Source organism: Hylobates moloch, unplaced genomic scaffold, assembly GCF_009828535.3.
Source record: "Hylobates moloch isolate HMO894 unplaced genomic scaffold, HMol_V3 SCAFFOLD_8, whole genome shotgun sequence".
In the NCBI taxonomy this organism is placed as follows: Eukaryota; Metazoa; Chordata; class Mammalia; order Primates; family Hylobatidae; genus Hylobates; species Hylobates moloch.
In genome coordinates, this window is record NW_026652283.1 from 17,937,801 (window position 1) to 17,956,768 (window position 18,968).

At 37.1% G+C, this 18,968-nt stretch overlaps 1 protein-coding gene across 36 annotated transcripts in view; it reads left to right on the forward strand.

The window, feature by feature from the left end:
* Positions 1-18,968, forward strand: part of PLEKHA5 (pleckstrin homology domain containing A5) — a 247,936-nt gene that overhangs the window by 111,016 nt on the left and 117,952 nt on the right. For all 36 annotated transcript variants that reach the window (XR_004249157.2, XR_009214697.1, XR_009214698.1 and 33 more), the window contains 3 exons: positions 11,988-12,071; positions 13,093-13,213; positions 15,808-15,912. Coding sequence is in view for 33 of the 36 variants with exons in the window: in XM_032159750.2 (XP_032015641.1) it covers positions 11,988-12,071; positions 13,093-13,213; positions 15,808-15,912 (310 nt within the window). In the remaining 3 variants the exon portion in view is untranslated. The remainder of the gene's footprint in view (positions 1-11,987; positions 12,072-13,092; positions 13,214-15,807; positions 15,913-18,968) is intronic.

Sequence of the window (18,968 nt, forward strand, 5' to 3'; positions counted from 1 at the left end):
TGTCATCCAGGCTGGAGTGCAGTGGCACAATCTTGGCTCACTGCAGCCTCCGCATCCTGGGTTCAAGCAATACTCATGCCTCAGCCTCCCTAGTAGCTGGGATTACAGATGCGCGCCACTGCACCTGGCTAATTTTTGTATTTTTAGTAGAGACAGGGTTTCACCATTTTGGCCAGAGTGGTCTCAAACTCCTGACCTCAGGTGATCCACCTGCCTCTGCTTCCCAAAGTGCTAGAATTACAGGCGTGAGCCACGGCACCCAGCCCATGTTGTAGATTCTTAATGTGTATGCTGGTTTTATTTAAGAGAGTTTTTAAGAAAGATAACTTAGAAATTATCAGTGAAAAACCAAATCCTAAAACAAGTGAGTTGGTATGTGAGCTCTTTATGTTTTGAATATTTAATTTTTTTCCTCTTAATGTTCTTAATGTCTATAATAATGGTTTTAGCTTTGTACTTACAGTGTTACATCATACTCATATTTTCTCACTGGGGTTTAAGTATCTCCTCTGAGTCAAGCAAGATTTTCAGTTCCTGTCGGGTGCAACACATGCTTTACAATTATTATTATTTGTATTTAAATTCTTTGATACCTGTAATGGTAGAAATGTGAGGTAACATTTCTAAATCTGTTTTGGTGGTAATTTTGTCTGAACAGCTCAGAGTAGGAAATGATTGTGAAGCTTCCAAGGATGAGAGGCATTGGGTTTAAAATTAACCTGGAATTGGGAAAGCTTTCATTACTGTGCTTCAGATAGAAATGATCCTGGGGTGCTGGTAGGCAGTGAGATGAGAGGAGGAGGGAAGAGGAGCAGTGAGAGAGGCGGCATGTGCATGGCACATCTGCTGTCAGTGAAAGAAGGAAAGGGCCTCTAAGGAAAGTATGGCTTTATTCTGTTCTAGTGTCGTTGAACAGAAGATGAAAGGCAGAACTGAGAAGTCTCATTGGCTGTAGAAGAGTTGGAGAAAGGGGCAGCTGTTGAAAGGCTGGGATCTAAAAAGGAGAGCAGCTCAAGCCTTGGAGGCACTCCTACTTGGAGTATGACTTCTGGCAACTTTCTAAATGCTATGAGCCTCACTTTACGTATTCATAAACTACAAATAATAACACCTACCTCAAATGGGCTCTGTGAGGATTCTCAAGGCCATTATGTGACAGCTGAATATGTGAGTAGCACTGAAATGCTTAAGGGTAGCTGTTGTGGTGGTGATCATAATATTTATTGCTGGAGGTGAGGTTGAGTGAGGTTTTCACACCGGATTAATCCCTTCTTTTCCCCCAAGAAATTGGAAATTATCCGTTTTCTAAATGATGAGAGGAGAAAGAATAGAAAATAAAGGGTTAAGACCTTAAGGAGAATTTGTAGATGGTGGGTAAATGAAACATTGAGGTTTGAGCAGGATGTCTGGAAGCAGTTAGTTCTAAGTTAAAGGCAAATGGCATTTAGAACTAAATGTGGGGAAAGGAAATATATACTTTTCATATTTTACCCCTCAAAAAAAATTACAGTCTTTGAGATTGCTAACTCAGTGGTTATTTCTTCACATAAAAAAGACTCAATTCAATTTCAAGAAAGGCAGAGCACTTTTAATGTTTTTCTTTTGTTCTTAAAACATTGCCTTTAATTGTAGGCACAATTTTCTGTGCCAGCATATTTTCAGTTTAAAAATACATTGCAGAAACAGTCTTTGTGGCAGCCAGATTTCAACAGGACATTTTTCTCCTTTTTATTACAATGAAAATAAATTAAAATAGTTATCTATGTAAAACATTAAGAAATTTTATATTTAATAATAATTTTTAAATTACTTGACTAGCATAGGCTGAAGTGATTTAATAACTAAATGGCTGCTACAAACATGTTTTTTAAACCTAATTAAGGTTTGATTGTTTGAGTTGCAAAATTACAAGACACTGTGTGATTTCTATTGATGAAAGCTCTTCAATTTTAAGACAAGCTGGAGAGTATAATTTTTTTTTATAGAGTAATGAAACTGAGGCCAACTTGAGAATCTAGTAAATTATAGTTAAAAATTATAGTACTCTTTTTGTGTACTAGAAGCATACTGAAAACATAAGTTAAAAGCACACATTTGAGCTTTTTGCTGCATAGTTTTCTTCATAGAGAAATACAGTAGCTTCCATAGTTTCCACACCTCTTCTGCCCCACTCCACTCTAACATTATTGTGGATATGTGGCAGCTTTTGTGGGTTGGGCCTTTATAAAAGTCCAATTCATGATACTGGCTTTTGTTGCCAGGATTGGCAGAAGAATTGCCAAATGGCAGCTGCCAAAACACTATGCTATTCTATTTTTCTTAAACTAAATTAAATCTTTCTCTTTTTCCCTTTAGGGAAATACATGATTCAGAGCAAACCATATAAATGGGTTCACATCTGAGTTTAATAAGAAACAACTGAAATCTCTTCTGTGGGATTCTAAAATATATATTACTCGTTTTGCACAGTAGATACATTTTCAACGATATTACCATAGTTACACGTATGAAACACTGCATAATAAAGCTTGCTTTGCCTGACTGTAATGTATCACTCAGAAGAATAGTATTGGCTGTTATTGGCAATATGTTAATAGCAATTTCAATATTCTTTTAAAAAAGCAGAGTGGATTTTGGATTAAAAAGCAGAGTGGATTTTAACTGCTTTGTCACTGAAGTTACCCATGAAATAGAGATTAAAAAAAAAAAAAAAAACCCACCAAAAACACATGCTCCCACAAGGAAGAATTGCATTATGAAAGGTAGTCAGTGTGTAGCCAAAACATTAAGACATTTTTCTGAAGGTAGAAACAAAATCTCTAAAGGTCTGGAGTTCAGGTTAAATTACCCTTTTACCTTCCCGAAGCAAGAAACTAGTAAAACCATTTTCCTCTTTTACTATATAAAACAAGAGAAATCTACTTTTGAATATGCTAGCGCAGATATTTTCTTTGGACCATATGTAAGTTGCTTTGTCTAAGAAAACAGAATATTTCTTAACTAATAGCCTCTTCCTTCCCCCTTTTCCTTGCTATTATAATATAACTGCATTTTATTCAGTTTCTTCTAGGTCGGCCACAGACAAAGTTGTGAATTTTGACTGGAGTTAGCTCGCTCACCATAGTAGTCCCACTTATTTTGCCGTTGGTTGAATTGGACATGGAATCTCGTATCTCTGACTAGTGAGATTCTTGAGAAAGATGGCCAGGGAGATTTCGGGAAACTTAGAGGGCAGATCACCTGAGGTCAGGAGTTCAAGACCAGCCTGGCCAACATGGTGAAACCCCATCTCTACTAAAAACACAAAAATTAGCAGGGCGTGGTGGCAGGCGCCTGTAATCCCAGCTACTTGGGAGGCTGAGGCAGGAGAATAGCTTGAACCCGGGAGGGGGAGGTTGCAGTGAGCCAAGATCACGCCATTGCACTCCTGCCTGGGGAACAAGAGTGAGACTTTGTCAAAAATAAAAAAACAAAAACAAAAAAACTTCCTTTTAACTCTAGACTTTGTGGTTCAGAGTATTACTTTGTGATACAGCAGCCAGCTTGGGCTTGTGAGGATGCCTAACTACAAGGCATAAGGCAACCCAATAAAGATGGCAGTGCTGCAGTATTAAGCAATCCTGAGTCATCATCTCTTTGAAATCATAAGTATTATTTTAAAATCAGGAATAGTTCTTTTCCATATGTGGTTTAAAGAATATATCTCATTTACTGCCTTTTTTTTTTCTTTTTTTGACAGAGTCTCACTCTGTCGCCCAGGCTGGAGTGTAGTGGCATGATCTTGGCTCACTGCAAGCTCCGTCTCCCAGGTTCACGCCATTCTCCTGCCTCAGCCTCCCGAGTAGGTGGGACTACAGGCGCCTGCCACCATACCCGGCTAATTTTTTGTATTTTTAGTACAGACGGGTTTCACCGTGTTAGCCGTGATAGTCTCGAACTCTTGACCTCGTGATCCACCTGCCTCAGCCTCCCAAAGTGCTAGGATTACAGGCATGAGCCACCGCACCTGGCTTGCTGCTTTGTTATATATATGTAGCATTACTTGAATTTTTAAATGTTTAAATCTAGTACATTTAAGGCTGGGCACGGTGGCTCACGCCTGTAATCCCAGTACTTTGGGACGCCGAGGCGGGTAGATCACGAGGTCAGGAGTTCGAGACCAGCCTGGCTATGATGGTGAAACCCCGTCTCTACTAAAAATACAAAAATTAGCCAGGCGTGGTGGCAGGCGCCTGTAATCCCAGCTACTCAGGAGGCTGAGACGGTGAACTGCTTGAACGCGGGAGGCGGACGTTGCATTTAGCCAAGATTGCGCCACTGCACTCCAGCCTGGGCGACAGATCAAGACCAAAAAAAAAAAAAAAAAATCTAGTACATTTAGTACTGGATTCATTTCTATAAAAATCAAATTCTGATTTTTAAATAACTCCTAATAAGGGTATTTTACCTATAGATATCAGATAAAAAAAGATTTTTGCATTCAATGAAGTTCCACATGGTTTTGGTCTTATTGGATAACAGGAATTTTAATACCAAATTTCTTTTGTCAGTTAGTACTTAATTCCATTGAATACTTTAGTTTATTTCCTTGTATAATTTGACGTAACTCTCCATTAAGAATGAAATAGTCCCCTCACTTGTATGGGCTTTTATTATTTAAACTGGAAATTTGAAACACCATATTAACAAACAAGTTTTTTTTTCTGATTGCCTATTTTTATTCGGGTTTATATTGAAATGTGCACTTTATGCGTTTATTTTCATGAGAGAATGTGTGCATGGTTATGATGTTTTTTAAGGAATGCCATTGGCATCCTCCTTTATATGTCTCCTGAGGAGGGAAAACCATAGCAATGTAGACTCTATGAAAAGTATCTTCCTTTAATTACCCTGGAAAGGGAGACAAACACCAGCTTCCCCCATTTTCAGAGTGCTGTCATGCAGTTTTAGTTATTTATGTAAAAGAAACCTGTCACTCAAAGTTGATCTAAACCTGGTAAATTGCTCTTCCTTCCATCAGTAGTTTATAGGAGCTGTGTGCTTTAGCTTTCTCTTTTTATCTAAGCTTCCAGAAAACTCAGAACTAGATGTCTGCTTAAAAGTTCAGCATAGCCCAGGTGTTCCAGTAGTTACCTACATAATTCATTATTTGGTTTATAAAATACATAAGATTAGAAAAGGAATTAGGTAGACTAATGAATTTCTATTTTATCTCCAGTAGACATGTCATTTAGTGTTATACAGTTTGATGGAAATATATATATACCATTTTATGTACACATTGATTTAGTCACCTTAAAATCCTTCACAACCAAATTATTATTAAATGAAATAATAGTTTCATAGAAACTTTAAAGTATGAGGCCTTTCATTTACTCTTCTGATTATAGTAAATGATTAAAACTCTGGTAATAAATAGGAAAAAAACATAATACCAAGCACAAGCAATCTGTGTTGCTATTTATCAATTCCTTGGTATCTTTTCTTTAAAAAAAAAAAAAAAAAGGTAGGGTTGGGGGCATTCGTTCATTTTATGCTGACTTTAGTAGAGCATAATCATCAAGTTGAGCTTGTAAATATGACCTGTTTTCTTTAGCCCTGAACACTCTAGAATAACAGAGTGCTTTAAAAAAAAAATTAACTTCATAGGCACTAAGTTAAACTTTTAATTTAAATTTAATTTTAAAAAAAAGAGAGCGAGAGAGACAAGGTCTTGCTCTGTTGCCCAGGCTGGAGTGCAGTGGTAATCATAGCTCACTGCAGCCTGAAACTCCTGGGCTCAAACATTCCTCCAGCTTCAGCCTCCCAAGTAGCTATTTTAAAAATTAGGTGGGTGTGGTGGCGTGCACCTTTAGTCCCAGCTACTTGAGAGGCTGAGGTAAGAGGACTGCATGAACTTGGGAGGTTGAGGCTGCAGAGAGTTGTGTTCACATCACTGCATTATGGCCTGAGGGATAGAGTGTTTAATCTTTAATACCATACTTTTTTGCCCAGACTTGAGTGCATTGGCGCTATCTCAGCTCACTGCAGCCTCTGCCTCTTGGAGTCAAGCGATTCTCATGCTGCAGCCACCAGAGTAGCTGGGATTACAGGCGTGCGCCCCTATGCCTGGCTAATTTCTGTATTTTTAGTAGAGACAGGGTTTTGCCATGTTGTCCAGGCTGGTCTCGAACTCCCGGCCTCAAGTGATCCACCCTCCTTGGCCTCCCAAAGTGCTGAGATTACAGGCATAATATCATATTTTTTAATGTACCTTTTCTATGTTTAGATATATTTAGATATGCAAATACTTAACATTATACTGCAGTGGCCTGTAGTATTCAATACAGTAACATGCCATACCTGTTTTATCCTAGGAGCAACAAGCTATACTATATAGCCTAGGTTTATATATAAATGTATTTTCTATTTTTATAGTAGGCAGTACCAACTAGGTTTGTGTATATACACTTTATGATGTTCACACAACTAAAATCACCTAATATATTTTAGAATGTATCACCATAGTTGGGGTTGAGTATGATGAAACAAACAAACAAAATGTATTACCATAGTTAAGTGACATGTGACTGTATGGGTAGGCACGAAGTTAAACTTTTAATTTAAATAATTGACCAAATACTAATATAATGATGACATATACTGAATGTCCTGCAGTTCATAATAATTGTAAATAACATTTATCAAGTGCTTATTATTTTCTACAGCTCCATTATAAAGTAAGTTCCATGAGGGCAAGGATTTTTTATGTTTTTCTCACTGCTTTATGATATATTTTAATTTATAAATTAGGCACAGTGGGACAGGCATGCTGACTCATTCCTGTAATCCCAGCAGTTTGGGAAACCAAAGTAGGAAGATCACTTGAGCCCGGGAGTTTGAGGCCAGACTGGGCAACCCAGCAAGAACCCATCTCTGTTTTTTAAAAAATTAGGCCCTGTAAAAGATTAACTACAGTAACTAATAAAAGTGTAACAGCACCCCAGCATCATTAGTCTTGTACTTTGGGGGGTGGGGTGGGGTCATTATTAAGTAAAGTAAAGGTTGTTTGAACACAGAAACTGCAATACCTCAACAGTTAATCTGAGAACTAAGTAACTAAAGGGGCAGGTAGCACCGACAGTTTAGAGACACTGGACAAAGGGATGATTCACATCATAGATGGGATAGAGCAGGATGGAGAGAGATTTCATCACACTACTCAGAACAGCTTACAATTTAAAACTTATGAATTGTTTATTTCTGGGATTTTCTATTTAGTATTTTTGGACAGCAGTTGACTGAGGGTAACTGAAACCATAGAGAGCAAAACCACAGATAAGAGAGGACTAGTGTATATAAATATGTGTCTATATAGATCTTATATTTATGAAAATATTTGTGTGTATATACATGTATATGTTGACTAAATGAAGGAATAACCTGTGACATAGCTGCCTTTATTCAGTTGAGACACAGAGAGGTAAAGTAAGTTGCCAAAGATCACCTAGCTATTAAGTGGAGGAGCTGGGATTCAAACCTGTGTAGTCTGATTTCAGAAACTGTGCTCTCAACTGCCATTGTTTTCTGCTACCTCTGTTGTGTTTAGAGAAATACAGGAACACGAATAGTAAATACTGCTTTTCTTATTCAGTGGAGTCAGTTATTTTAAGGGTTATGATAGCCTAGTGCAGGGCTTCCCACTTTCAGCACTGCTGACGTTTCTGGAGGTTTATTTGGACATGGAAGGCTCTGCTCTGCATTATAAAATGTTTAGCAGCACCCTGGCCTCTACCCACTAGACACCAGTAACATTTCCCCAGTTATGACATTCAAAATGTTACCAGGGATTGCCAAATGCTCCCCTGGAGGCAGATCACCCAACTGAGAACCACTTGTCTAGACCTATACATTAAAAGTCTGGAAGTAAGAGTAGGTAAACACTGGCATTGTATTTAGAAAAGTTTGGACTTCCTACTAGGCCACAGTGACTACAGAGACAAGGTGGGAATTAGTTTGTTCTGTGACCATAGGTATGTCGTATATCAAGACCTGAATTTGGCCGGGCGCAGAGGCTCATACCTGTAATCCCAGCACTTTGGGAGGCCAAGGTGGGTGGATCACCTGAGGACAGGAGTTTGAGACCAGCCTGACCAACATGGTGAAACCCCTCTCTACTAAAACTACAAAATTAGCTAGGCATGGTGGTGCATGCCTGTAGTCTCAAATACTTGGGAGGCTGAGGCAGGAGAATCACTTGAATCTGGGAGGCGGAACTTGCAGTGAGCTGAGATCGTGCCATTGCACTCCAGCCTGGGCAACAAGAGTGAAACTCCGTCTCAAAAAATAAAGATAATAAAATAAAATAATAAAGACGTGAATTTTATCCTTTTTATAAGGATTCTTCTAGAAATACAATTTTTTTAATACTTTTTTTATTTTCAGTTTTTATTAAGCATAAAATATCTGGCAAGAATTTTTTAAGTGACACCTTGTTTTAGTGTCTGTTAAAATTCTAATGCATTTTTAATAGGATAGTGATATGTTAGTTTGTAATTTAGTAGTGCAATATGTTTTGCAAAAATACAGCATGTGTGTCCCTAAAAATCACCTCATCGTGCAAAATCTGGAAACAAAAAACGCAGGGCTTGGGGGGAAAATGGATTTAGGAGCACACCACTCAAAAACTTCATTAGTGACACATAGGAATAAAGATAGGAACCGAATAAAAATGGTAGCATAATAAATATGACATTTGGCCTTGAAAAAGACCCGCAGTTTGCTTGTGAAAGTCTGGGTGTTGAAAGGGTTTCAGCGTGTGAATTATTGGGAAGTGTTGGGAGGAAGGTTATCTGAAATTGCGTTGAAAGCTGTAGGCCCGGTGCGGTGGCTGACACCTGTAATCCCAGCACTTTGGGAAGCCAAGGCTGATGGATCACTTGAGGCCAGGAGTTCAAGACCAGCCTGGCCAACATGGCAAAACCCTATCTCTACTAAAAATGGAAAAAATTAGCCAGGCATGGTGACACACGCTTGTAATCCCAGCTACCTTGGGAGGCTGAGGCAGGAGGATCATTTGAACCCAGGAGGCGGAGGTTGCAGTGCTCTGCGATTGCGCCACTTTACCGTAGCCTGGAGTGGGCAACAGAGCAAAACTCTGTCTCAAAAAAAAAAAAAAAGAAAGAAAAGAAAAAAAGTTGTATCACCAAATGTGGATAGGTGTGTTTCATAAAACAGGTAATGAACTGAAGTAGCTGGTACATGTTTGAGGTGTGTGCAGATATACATTTTGTGTGTTCCTATGTGGCTGGGTTTTCTTGGGTGCAGTTTTTTGCATCCATCTAGAGTCTCTCACAGATAAAATCATGCATAAGCAAGTGCCAAGTTGTGTTATGCTCAAATTGTTCCTTTAACATACAAATCATGTTGAAACAGTTCCAGCAAGTGTTATAGCAGAACTGATGATTCCCTTGATCTGAATTTTGAGGCCCATAAAAAAAAAAAAAAAAACTTGTGAAATGCAGAAAAGAATGGCAGATCTAAGATGAAAACATAGAATTTGTAATTATACAGGAGACAAGCTTTGGTAGAATTGAGAAAAGGCTAGAATCATTGTCTTCCCTTCCCTGCCCTTCCTGTGGTCCTGAGCAGTCACTCCTCCGTTGTGCCAAGGACAATGGTCAGGACCTAACAGTGAGCCACCTCCCTCCCAGGGTGTCAAGTGCTGTATCTTTGTTGTATTTTTTTTTTTTTGAGGAGGAGTCTTGCTCTGTCACCCAGGCTGGAGTGCAGTGGCACGATCTTGGCTCACTGCACGCTCCGCCTCCCGGGTTCACGCCATTCTTCTACCTCAGCCTCCCCAACAGCTGGGACTACAGGCGCACGCCGCCACGCCCAGCCAATTTTTTTGTATTTTTAGTAGAGACGGGGTTTCACCGTTAGCCAGGATGGTCTCGATCTCCTGACCTCGTGATCCGCCCGCCTCGGCCTCCCAAAGTGCTGGGATTACAAGCATGAGCCACCGCGCCCGGCCAAGTGCTGTATCTATTAAAATTTTTCTAAATATTAGCAGATGGCTCTATGTGCTTCTTAGACCACTTGATTTAAGGAATAATAGAAACACTGTGTTTCATTAATGATTCTACTCTTACAGTAGTCAATATGGAATTTTTTTAAAACTTTATATCTTTATATTAATACCGTTTCAATTTTATTTAATGGATAAAGTTTCAGGGTATTGAGTTACCCAAAAAAATATGAAAATTAGGACTTGGAAAAAGAATTTAAGCATATGAAATTTACCTGGAAGTTTGCAGGTTGTGGTTATAGACTTCTCACCATACAGAGCACATGTACTAATATTTTAAGATTAACAAAAGAAAACTAATATTCAATACAGACCTTACAAGGTAAATTTTCTAATGTCAGGCATGTCAATGATAAGTCTCTGTTACAGATTACTTTATTGTATATGACCTAATGAAAATTATTATAGACTATTTAATATATCAGTATATATTGCATGTTATTTTGAGCATCTAATATTTTTGGCTTAAATAAATAGGGTTTTTTTCCTTCTTTCATTCAAGAAAACAGTTGAAGACCTAATCTTTTCACTCAACCTAGAAAGAATACTATTTCTTAGGCAAACATCTTTTTCTCCAAAAATAGTCATTACTTAATTCAAAGCAATTTTTTTCAGTAAACATAACAGATTTTTCTGTTTTTGTTGTCGTTTCCACATTTCATTTACTTAAGATTTTTGCTTCTCCTTCAGATTTCATTTTTTTTCTACAACATACCTTCCTCAAGTGTCAAAAAATTAATCTCATTACATTATCTATATAAAGGTTATTTTGTAAAACAGAAACACTGTAAATTATTCCTGTTTCAGAGCCTTCTATTTTTTTAAGGTACTGGTGCCCATACAGTAGTACTGTTAGGTTTTCTTTCCATTTATGAATTTGGCATTAGTACTCTGTAATGCACCCATGTTGGACCATAAAACAGTAGAGGTAGGTAGACACTCATACTTACTTTTCATGACCCACCTATGAAGTATAAAATACAGTAATCATTATATTTTACAATACAGTGTAAAGAGCCAAACAGCCAAATCAACTTGCCTTTTTTTTTTTTTTTTTTTGAGACAGAGTCTTGCTCTGTTGCTGAGACTGGAGTGCAATGGCACAATCTCAGCTCACTGCAACCTCCATCACCCAGGTTCAAGCAATTCTCCTGCCTCAGCCTCCCGAGTAGCTGGGATTACAGGCACACACCACCACACCTGGCTAATTTTTGTATTTTTAGTAGAGATGGGGTTTCACCATGTTGGTCAGGCTGGTCTTGAATGCCTGACCTCAAGTGATCCACCTTCCTTGGCGCTCCAAAGTGCTGGGATTATAGGCATGAGCCACGGCACCTGGCCTACAACTTACCTTTGTTTATGAAATAATGAAAAAGGATTGAGGCCAGACTGAGAAGGGATGCATTTAACTTTTTTGTAAAAATATAAGTAACATTTACACACATACACACTCCCAATAGATAGTAGGGAAGATATATTTAGGAATCTCAAAAGGCTGGTGGTCAGGCATTGTGTCTCACGCCTGTAATCCCAGCACTTTGGGGGAGGCCAAGGCGGGTGGATCACCTGAGGTCAGGAGTTCAGGATCACCCTGACCAACATGGTGAAACCCCGTCTCTACTAAAAATACAAGAAATTAGCTGGGCATGATGGTGGGCGTCTATAATCCGAGCTACTCGGCAGGCTGAGGCAGGAGAATTGCTTGAACCCAGAAGGCGGAGGTTGTAGTGAGCCGAGATCGTGCCATTGCACTCCAACCTGGGCGACAAGAATAAAACTCCGTCTCAAAAACAAAAACAAAAACAAGAAAAGGCTGGGAGTTTGAATTTCATTTCCTTTGTAGACTAACTTTAATGTTACAATAAATAAATGGGCATTTTAAATACCTACATGTTCTGTTTTTCTTTTATTCTTTTTTCAGCCATAATGAAAGGAAAGTGACCTGCAAACATCCAGTCACAGGACAACCATCACAGGACAATTGTATTTTTGTAGTGAATGAACAGTAAGTAAAGAGTTTCATGGAATGCCTGCATTCAAAATTGGGTTAGCACTGAAATTGCTGTTATTTATATTTCAATTTAACAGCTTTCTTATCTGGACATTTGTAGTCAAGTATAATAACAGAATGCCAGCTGTTCACAATGTGTCATATAGAAACCTGACTTAAACACTTTTTTCATGAAGAATGTAATTGCAGAAGCTGTTTTTATAGTACCTCAAACGCAGTAAGCTCAAGAACCGGGGATGCAAGCTTAGAGAAACTGTGTAAATGGTTAGATTATTAAACTAATTTGAGCTCAGTTTTCTCATCCTTAAATCAGATAGTGGTAATTACTATTTCACAAGAGTTTTATAAGCATCGAAGAATGTATTATACTATAAAGCTATTCACAGAGTTAGTTACTGAAATTGTTATTGTTTTTAAAATTAGAATAATCTTATAATTCATTTTTAATTTTTCAGCTAGATGACCAAGTAGAATATCTGCAATAATGCCTATTATAAATAAACATGATAGGCCGGGTGCAGTGGCTCACACCTTTAATCCTAGCACCTTGGGAGGCCAAGGTGGGCGAATCACTTGAGGTCAGGCATTCAAGACCAGCCTGGCCAACATGGTGAAACCTTGACTGTACTAAAAAAATAGAAAAATTAGCCGGGCGTGGTGGCGCGTGCCGGTAGTCCCAGCTACCGAGGAGTCTGAGGCAGGAAAATCACTTGAACCTGGGAGGCAGATTCTGCAGTGAACCAAGATTGCGCCACTGCACTGCAGCCTGACCAACAGAGTGAAACTCTTGTCTTAAAAAATAATAATAAATAAACATGATAATAATGTATTTTTGGCTTAGGAAAAGTGTTAGCTGTATTTAAAGTTGTTGTAAGTATTAAGGCCTGACTCTAGAGTAACTAGGATCCAAGTACTGTGAAAAAGTAGGACACTCGCGTTGTTAACTGTAGAGAAGTGTAATTATAAAGCGGGTTACATACACAGCCAGTTCTAGCATTTTGACATGTATTTTCAGGACTGTCGCAACCATGACATCTGAAGAAAAGAAGGAACGACCAATAAGTATGATAAATGAAGCTTCTAACTATAACGTGACTTCAGATTATGCAGTGCATCCAATGAGCCCTGTAGGCAGAGTAAGTTATTTTGCTTTATATTAATTATTGATAAGGAGTAAACAGTATCTATACCGTTACCCATAATGGACTTAAAAGTATAGAATAATAATTACATTTTTATTATTACATGAATTTGGAGGTAATTGATACAAGAAGCAATAGCCTGAAATACAAAGTAATAAGATTGTAATTCAATGACTTAAATTTTTTACTTTGGAATAATTTTAGAAATATATTGATATGGCAGGGCGTGGTGGCTCACGCCTGTAATCCCAGCACTTTGGGAGGCCGAGGTGGGTGGATCATGAGGTCAGGAGATCGAGACTATCGTGGCTAACACGGTGAAACCCCGTCTCTACTAAAAATACAAAAAATTAGCCGGGTGTGGTAGCGGGCGCCTGTAGTCCCAGCTACTTGGGAGACTGAGGCAGGAGAATGTTGTGAACCCAGGAGGCAGAGCTTGCAGTGAGCTGAGATTGTGCCACTGCACTCCAGCCTGGGCGACAGAGTGAGACGCCATCTCAAAAAAAAAAAAAGAAAGAAAGAAATATATTGATATTTGTGAGAGAGAATGGACACACTTAAGTTTTAAAGGTGATTATTAATGTAATAGCCTAGAAATCAAATGATCTGACTATAAGAATGCTTAGATTGAGAAAACATTTTCCAACAAAACTATTGTAATAGTAAATTATGTTTATTGTAAGGAAATAGATAATTATAAGTATAATAATAGTATTTTAAATGCCAGTTAAGGTTTTTGAAATAAAATTTTGTTAGGAGATTATAAATGAATGTAAATTTTCAAATAATATAAATAATTTCTGATTATTAAGTAACATAAATCCAACAGGCTGAGCATAATGCTTTATGAGTATATTTTAATTAAAATCTGGAGAAATTGATGAGTGGATTGAGAGCCACTAGGTCATTGTCTTGAAAGAAAGTTGAATCTGTTCCTCATACTTTACACCAAAAATGTTCTAGATGGTTCAGTTGTTGAAATGTTAAAAACAAAACTATAAAAGCACTAGAAAAAAACAATGGAAGATTTGAAAAAAAAAAAAAAAAGCTCAGAATGCAGATGGGCTTTCTAAATATGACATAAAACTCAGAAGTAACAATATAAAAGAATGAGAAATTCAACCACATGTAATTATTATCCATGCAGTGTCTGTAATTCATATAACAATTAAAGAAATTTATAATAATTTATAATTTCCTTATCATTAAAGAAGTGCTGTGAATCAATAAGAAAAGGGCTTATGAGCCAGTTTGGAAATGGAAAAATTATATGAAATCAGTTTTCAGGAAAGAAAATGGAATTTACTCTTAAATATATGAAAAAAGATGCTCAGCCTCATCCATAATATGAAAAATACTAATTAAAACCAGAAAAAGACACCATTTTCACCTACAGATTTCCAACAGTCAGAAAGTTTCATAACACAGCACATTAACGACAGTATGGGTAAATAGGCATTCGGTTTATATAGTGAGCTCCAAGAAATAATGGAACAGAAGAGTGGATATTAAAATATGTAGTCATTTCAGAAAAATACTCATTAATCATGAGAACAATTATTTTAGATAGATAGACACACACATACAGTGATATTGGTTGCCACACAGTTGCGAGTGGGGCTAGCTGGGTGCTGGAGCCCAAGAGTGAGTAGATTGATCTTTGTGTATCTTTTTGTGTCATTTAAGTTTTATACTGTTTTTAAGCATTACCTGTTTGAAAGTAAATTAAAATCTATCAAGAAAACATGCTTTAGGAAAAATTTTGTTGATATTGGGCCTTAAAATTTTCTTACATACTAATAAAAGCTTCCCAAAACAAAATTCTAATGAAGTATGCTAGATTTCCAAAGATTCTGAATAAGTAGAAAAGTAAGAGGTAATTTTATGTTACTTTATAGCTTCATTGTTTTCAGGTTTGTTGGTAACCACTATGATTCCTGCCAAAATAAATCTTCATGGTAACCATAGCAGTATTTTTAAAAACTGTATATCCTTATGTGTATTTTGAAGAATCCAGTAAACCCCATCTGTCTAGTTTAAGTTCAGAGTTGTCCATAAAAAAGAAAACACTACATCACATTACACAGATCCTTCCCGTCTTGTTTTGACTTGATGTGATATATTTGTTTATATTTAATACCTGTATATTTCTCCTCAGACTGAGTGATATTAACTTTCTTTAATTGAACCTGCCCTATTAAATGCAGATATAAAAGGAAAAGTTCTGTCATTTGGTTTATTCTTAAAGATTTGTTAACAGTTTTTACTCAAGATCTATTCGTTTTATATAGCAGGTAGGACAAAATACTGCCACATACTCTGTGTTTCTAAAAATTGTATATCCTATCCAGATTTTAAAGGAAAGGTTGTAAAACTTGTGATACCCTGGGGGAAAAATTTTTGGTGCGGAATTCTTACACTTCAGAAAACTAACCCAGCAAAAGTAGAATTTTAATAATTTTTCTGAAAAGATTTAAGTCCTGCGAGTCTTGGGAAAATCTGAAAAGAGATTAAATTTTAAGAGGAAAATAAGCTCAAATCTCTAGGCATTAATACCACATTTTCTGTCATGCTCTTTTTCTATTTAGACTTCACGAGCTTCAAAAAAGGTTCATAATTTTGGAAAGAGGTCAAATTCAATTAAAAGGAATCCTAATGCACCGGTTGTCAGACGAGGTTGGCTTTATAAACAGGTACTTTTTTTTTCTATTTGATATGAAACAAAAGACAGAATTAGAAGGAACCTTTTAAACTGAATGTACCTAAGACAATTCTATAAAATCATAAAATTAAGAAGGAACTATGGAGAAGCCACCCAGGTTATTTGACTACTTGTTACCCTTGAAGAATATCAAGGGAACAGTGAAGACAGAAAAAGGAGTGGACATTACTTACAACAGAGATTGTGTGTTACGGGTATTTCTAGATTTTAAATTAAATATATGCTATATGAAAATGTTAGAAATAGCATGGTAAAAGTATCCAGAAATGTCAAAATTGAAATAAACAACTAAATATTAATACAAGGGTATTCATTTTTCTATTGATATAAAAATTGTTAGAGAAATATACAGTTGTATGTTTCCCACCTTTATTTATACAGAAATTTTATAATAATTTCAGAGTTTTCTGAGCTTTTTGAGATTTTTGATTCTATAATATGAGGTTATTCTTTCTTCTTCTTATGTTTTTTGGTTATTTTCTTTTCTTTTCTTTTCTTTTCTTTTTAATTTGCTCATACAGGGTTTACTCTCAGGCGTCCTAATGAGTTGGGGTTTATATTGTTGCACTGACTGGGGAACTTGCTAAGCTCTTTTGGAACCTTATTAGTTTTGGAATTAGTAAAGATGTATGTACATTACTTCCTTGGATTTTGACATCATTTCGATTACATAGAGGCTATTTACTTCCTAGTTTGCAGCTAGGTTTCAGATAAGTGACTGGTAGATAACTGAGGTGACATCCTCAATCTTCAAGGATTTTTTCTTTTCTCTCTGATTCTACATACGTACAGATGATACAAAGCAAGTTAAATATTAGTTCATTGCTGTCAGTTTATTCTGTTAAATATTGCTAATTGCTTTCAGGTGACCTAATGATTTTTATTTATTGAGAGTCATAATTTTTATTGAAAGATCATTGACTATATTTTAAGCTTTCCAGGCTAAAAGGTTTTTGCACATTTAGTTTCTTTTTTTTTTTTTTTTTTTTTTTTTGTGAGACGGTCTCACTCTGTCACCTGCCTAGACTGGAGGGCAGCAGTGTGATCTCAGCTCACCGCAACCTCCACCTCCCAGGCTCAAGCAATTCTCCTGCCTCAGCTTCACAAGTAGCTGGGATTACAGGCGTGTGCCACTACCACCCAGCTAATTTTTGTATTTTTAGTAGAGACGGGTTTTCACCACCTTGGCCAGGCTGGCCTTGAATTCCTTTCCTCAAGTGATCCACCCACCTTGGCCTCTCAAAGTGCTGGGATTACAGGCGTGAGCCACCACACCCAGCCCAGTTTCTAATAGAAAATTTTCTCCATATTTTCCAGCTAGTCTTTCTAATAAGTCCAAATTATGATCAACTATTTCAGTGCAAAACTGAGCCTAATAGCCTAATGGCATTCCTTATTTAAAATAGGTCTTGTTCCTATTTCTTGATTCATTGGTTAATTTAGCATTGCAAAAGTATTACCAAGTAGCTTCTCTAGCAAGTGTTTATTTTGGGCCGAGTACAGTGGTTCGCGCCTGTAATCCCAGCACTTTGGGAGGTCGAGGCAGGAGAATCACTTGAACCCAGGAGTTCAAGACCAGCTTGGGCAACATAGTGAGACCTCATGTCTACTTTAAAAAAAAAACAAAAAACAAAGGTTAACCTGGTGTGGTGGTGTGCACCTGTAGTCCCAGCTACTCCGGAGGCTGAGGTGGGAGGATCGCTTGAGCCCAGGATTTGAGCTTGCAGTGAGGTATGATCATGCCACTGCACTTCAGCCTGGGTGACAGGGCAAGACCTTGTCTCAAAAAAAAAAGTGTTTATTTTGTAATATGTGTGTGACACATATTTGTTTACAGTGTCCCTTATCCATACTGAAGAAAGAATAAGTAATTGAAGATGGCTGGGTATGGTGGCTCACACCTGTTATTCCAACACTTTGGGAGGCCAAGGTGGGTGGATCACCTTAGGACAGGAGTCCAAGACCAGCCTGGCCAACATGGAGAAACCCTGTCTCTACCAAAAATACAAAAATTAGCCAGCTGTGGTGGTGTACGATTGTAATCCTAGCTACTCAGGAGGCTGAGGCACGAGAATCACTTGAACCCAGGAAGCGGAGGTTGCAGTGAGCTGAGACTGTAGCACTGCATGCCATCCTGGGTGACAGTGTGAGACTGTCTCGGAAAAAAAAAATTGAAGATATCATTTGCCATTTAATTTTTTCTTTTTTTTTTTTTTTGTCTCTTTTTTGGTATAGCTGTCAATTGTAAGGCCAAATCATTTAGTTTGAAAGATTTTACCCATGTTAATTTCTATAATTCTAAAGTCATTACTCACAGCTAGAAATAAATTTAGAAATAATCAATGCACATCCAAACTGGCCTCTCTTTTTTTCTTTTTTCCTTTTTTTTTTTGGTATCTGTTTAATTTTTACTTCCAATTTTGCTACATTGCATATGGGAAAGTAATTTTTATTAAAATTCTAATTTTGTTTGAGCCTGATATTTTAATGAACTAAATTACTTAGAACTAGCTGCCAAATAGTCTCTCTTTTTTGCATGATGAGCAAATCCCAAACTATAGATGTAAGAAAAATATGTTTGTGAAACGTATTTGTATATTAAGGTTTCTTTATTCACATTTTAAATCACATTACCTTTGGAATAATTTCAATTCACATATTTTTCTTCTTGTTAAAGATTAACATATTTATTAAATCTGGTTTACCAGAATGCACGCATTGCTGCATGGTTACATTATTCTCATCCTAGCAGATGTTTGTGTTGAGAAGAGTGAATTCCAAATTGCTTACAAATACGAAGCCAAATCAAATTGCCTTAATATATTCCTTTTGCATGATGGTATTTTCGGAGACCAGTCTAGTTGGGAATATCTTAAGGCCCTAGAAAACTACCTCCAAATTTTTAATTGGCCTTTTAGTTAGGTTATATTACACATGTATCAAACATTCCTTGTTTTAAAAGTTTAAATAAATGCACAAGGCCAGGAACAGTGACTCAAGCCTGTAATCTCAGCACTTTGGGAGGCC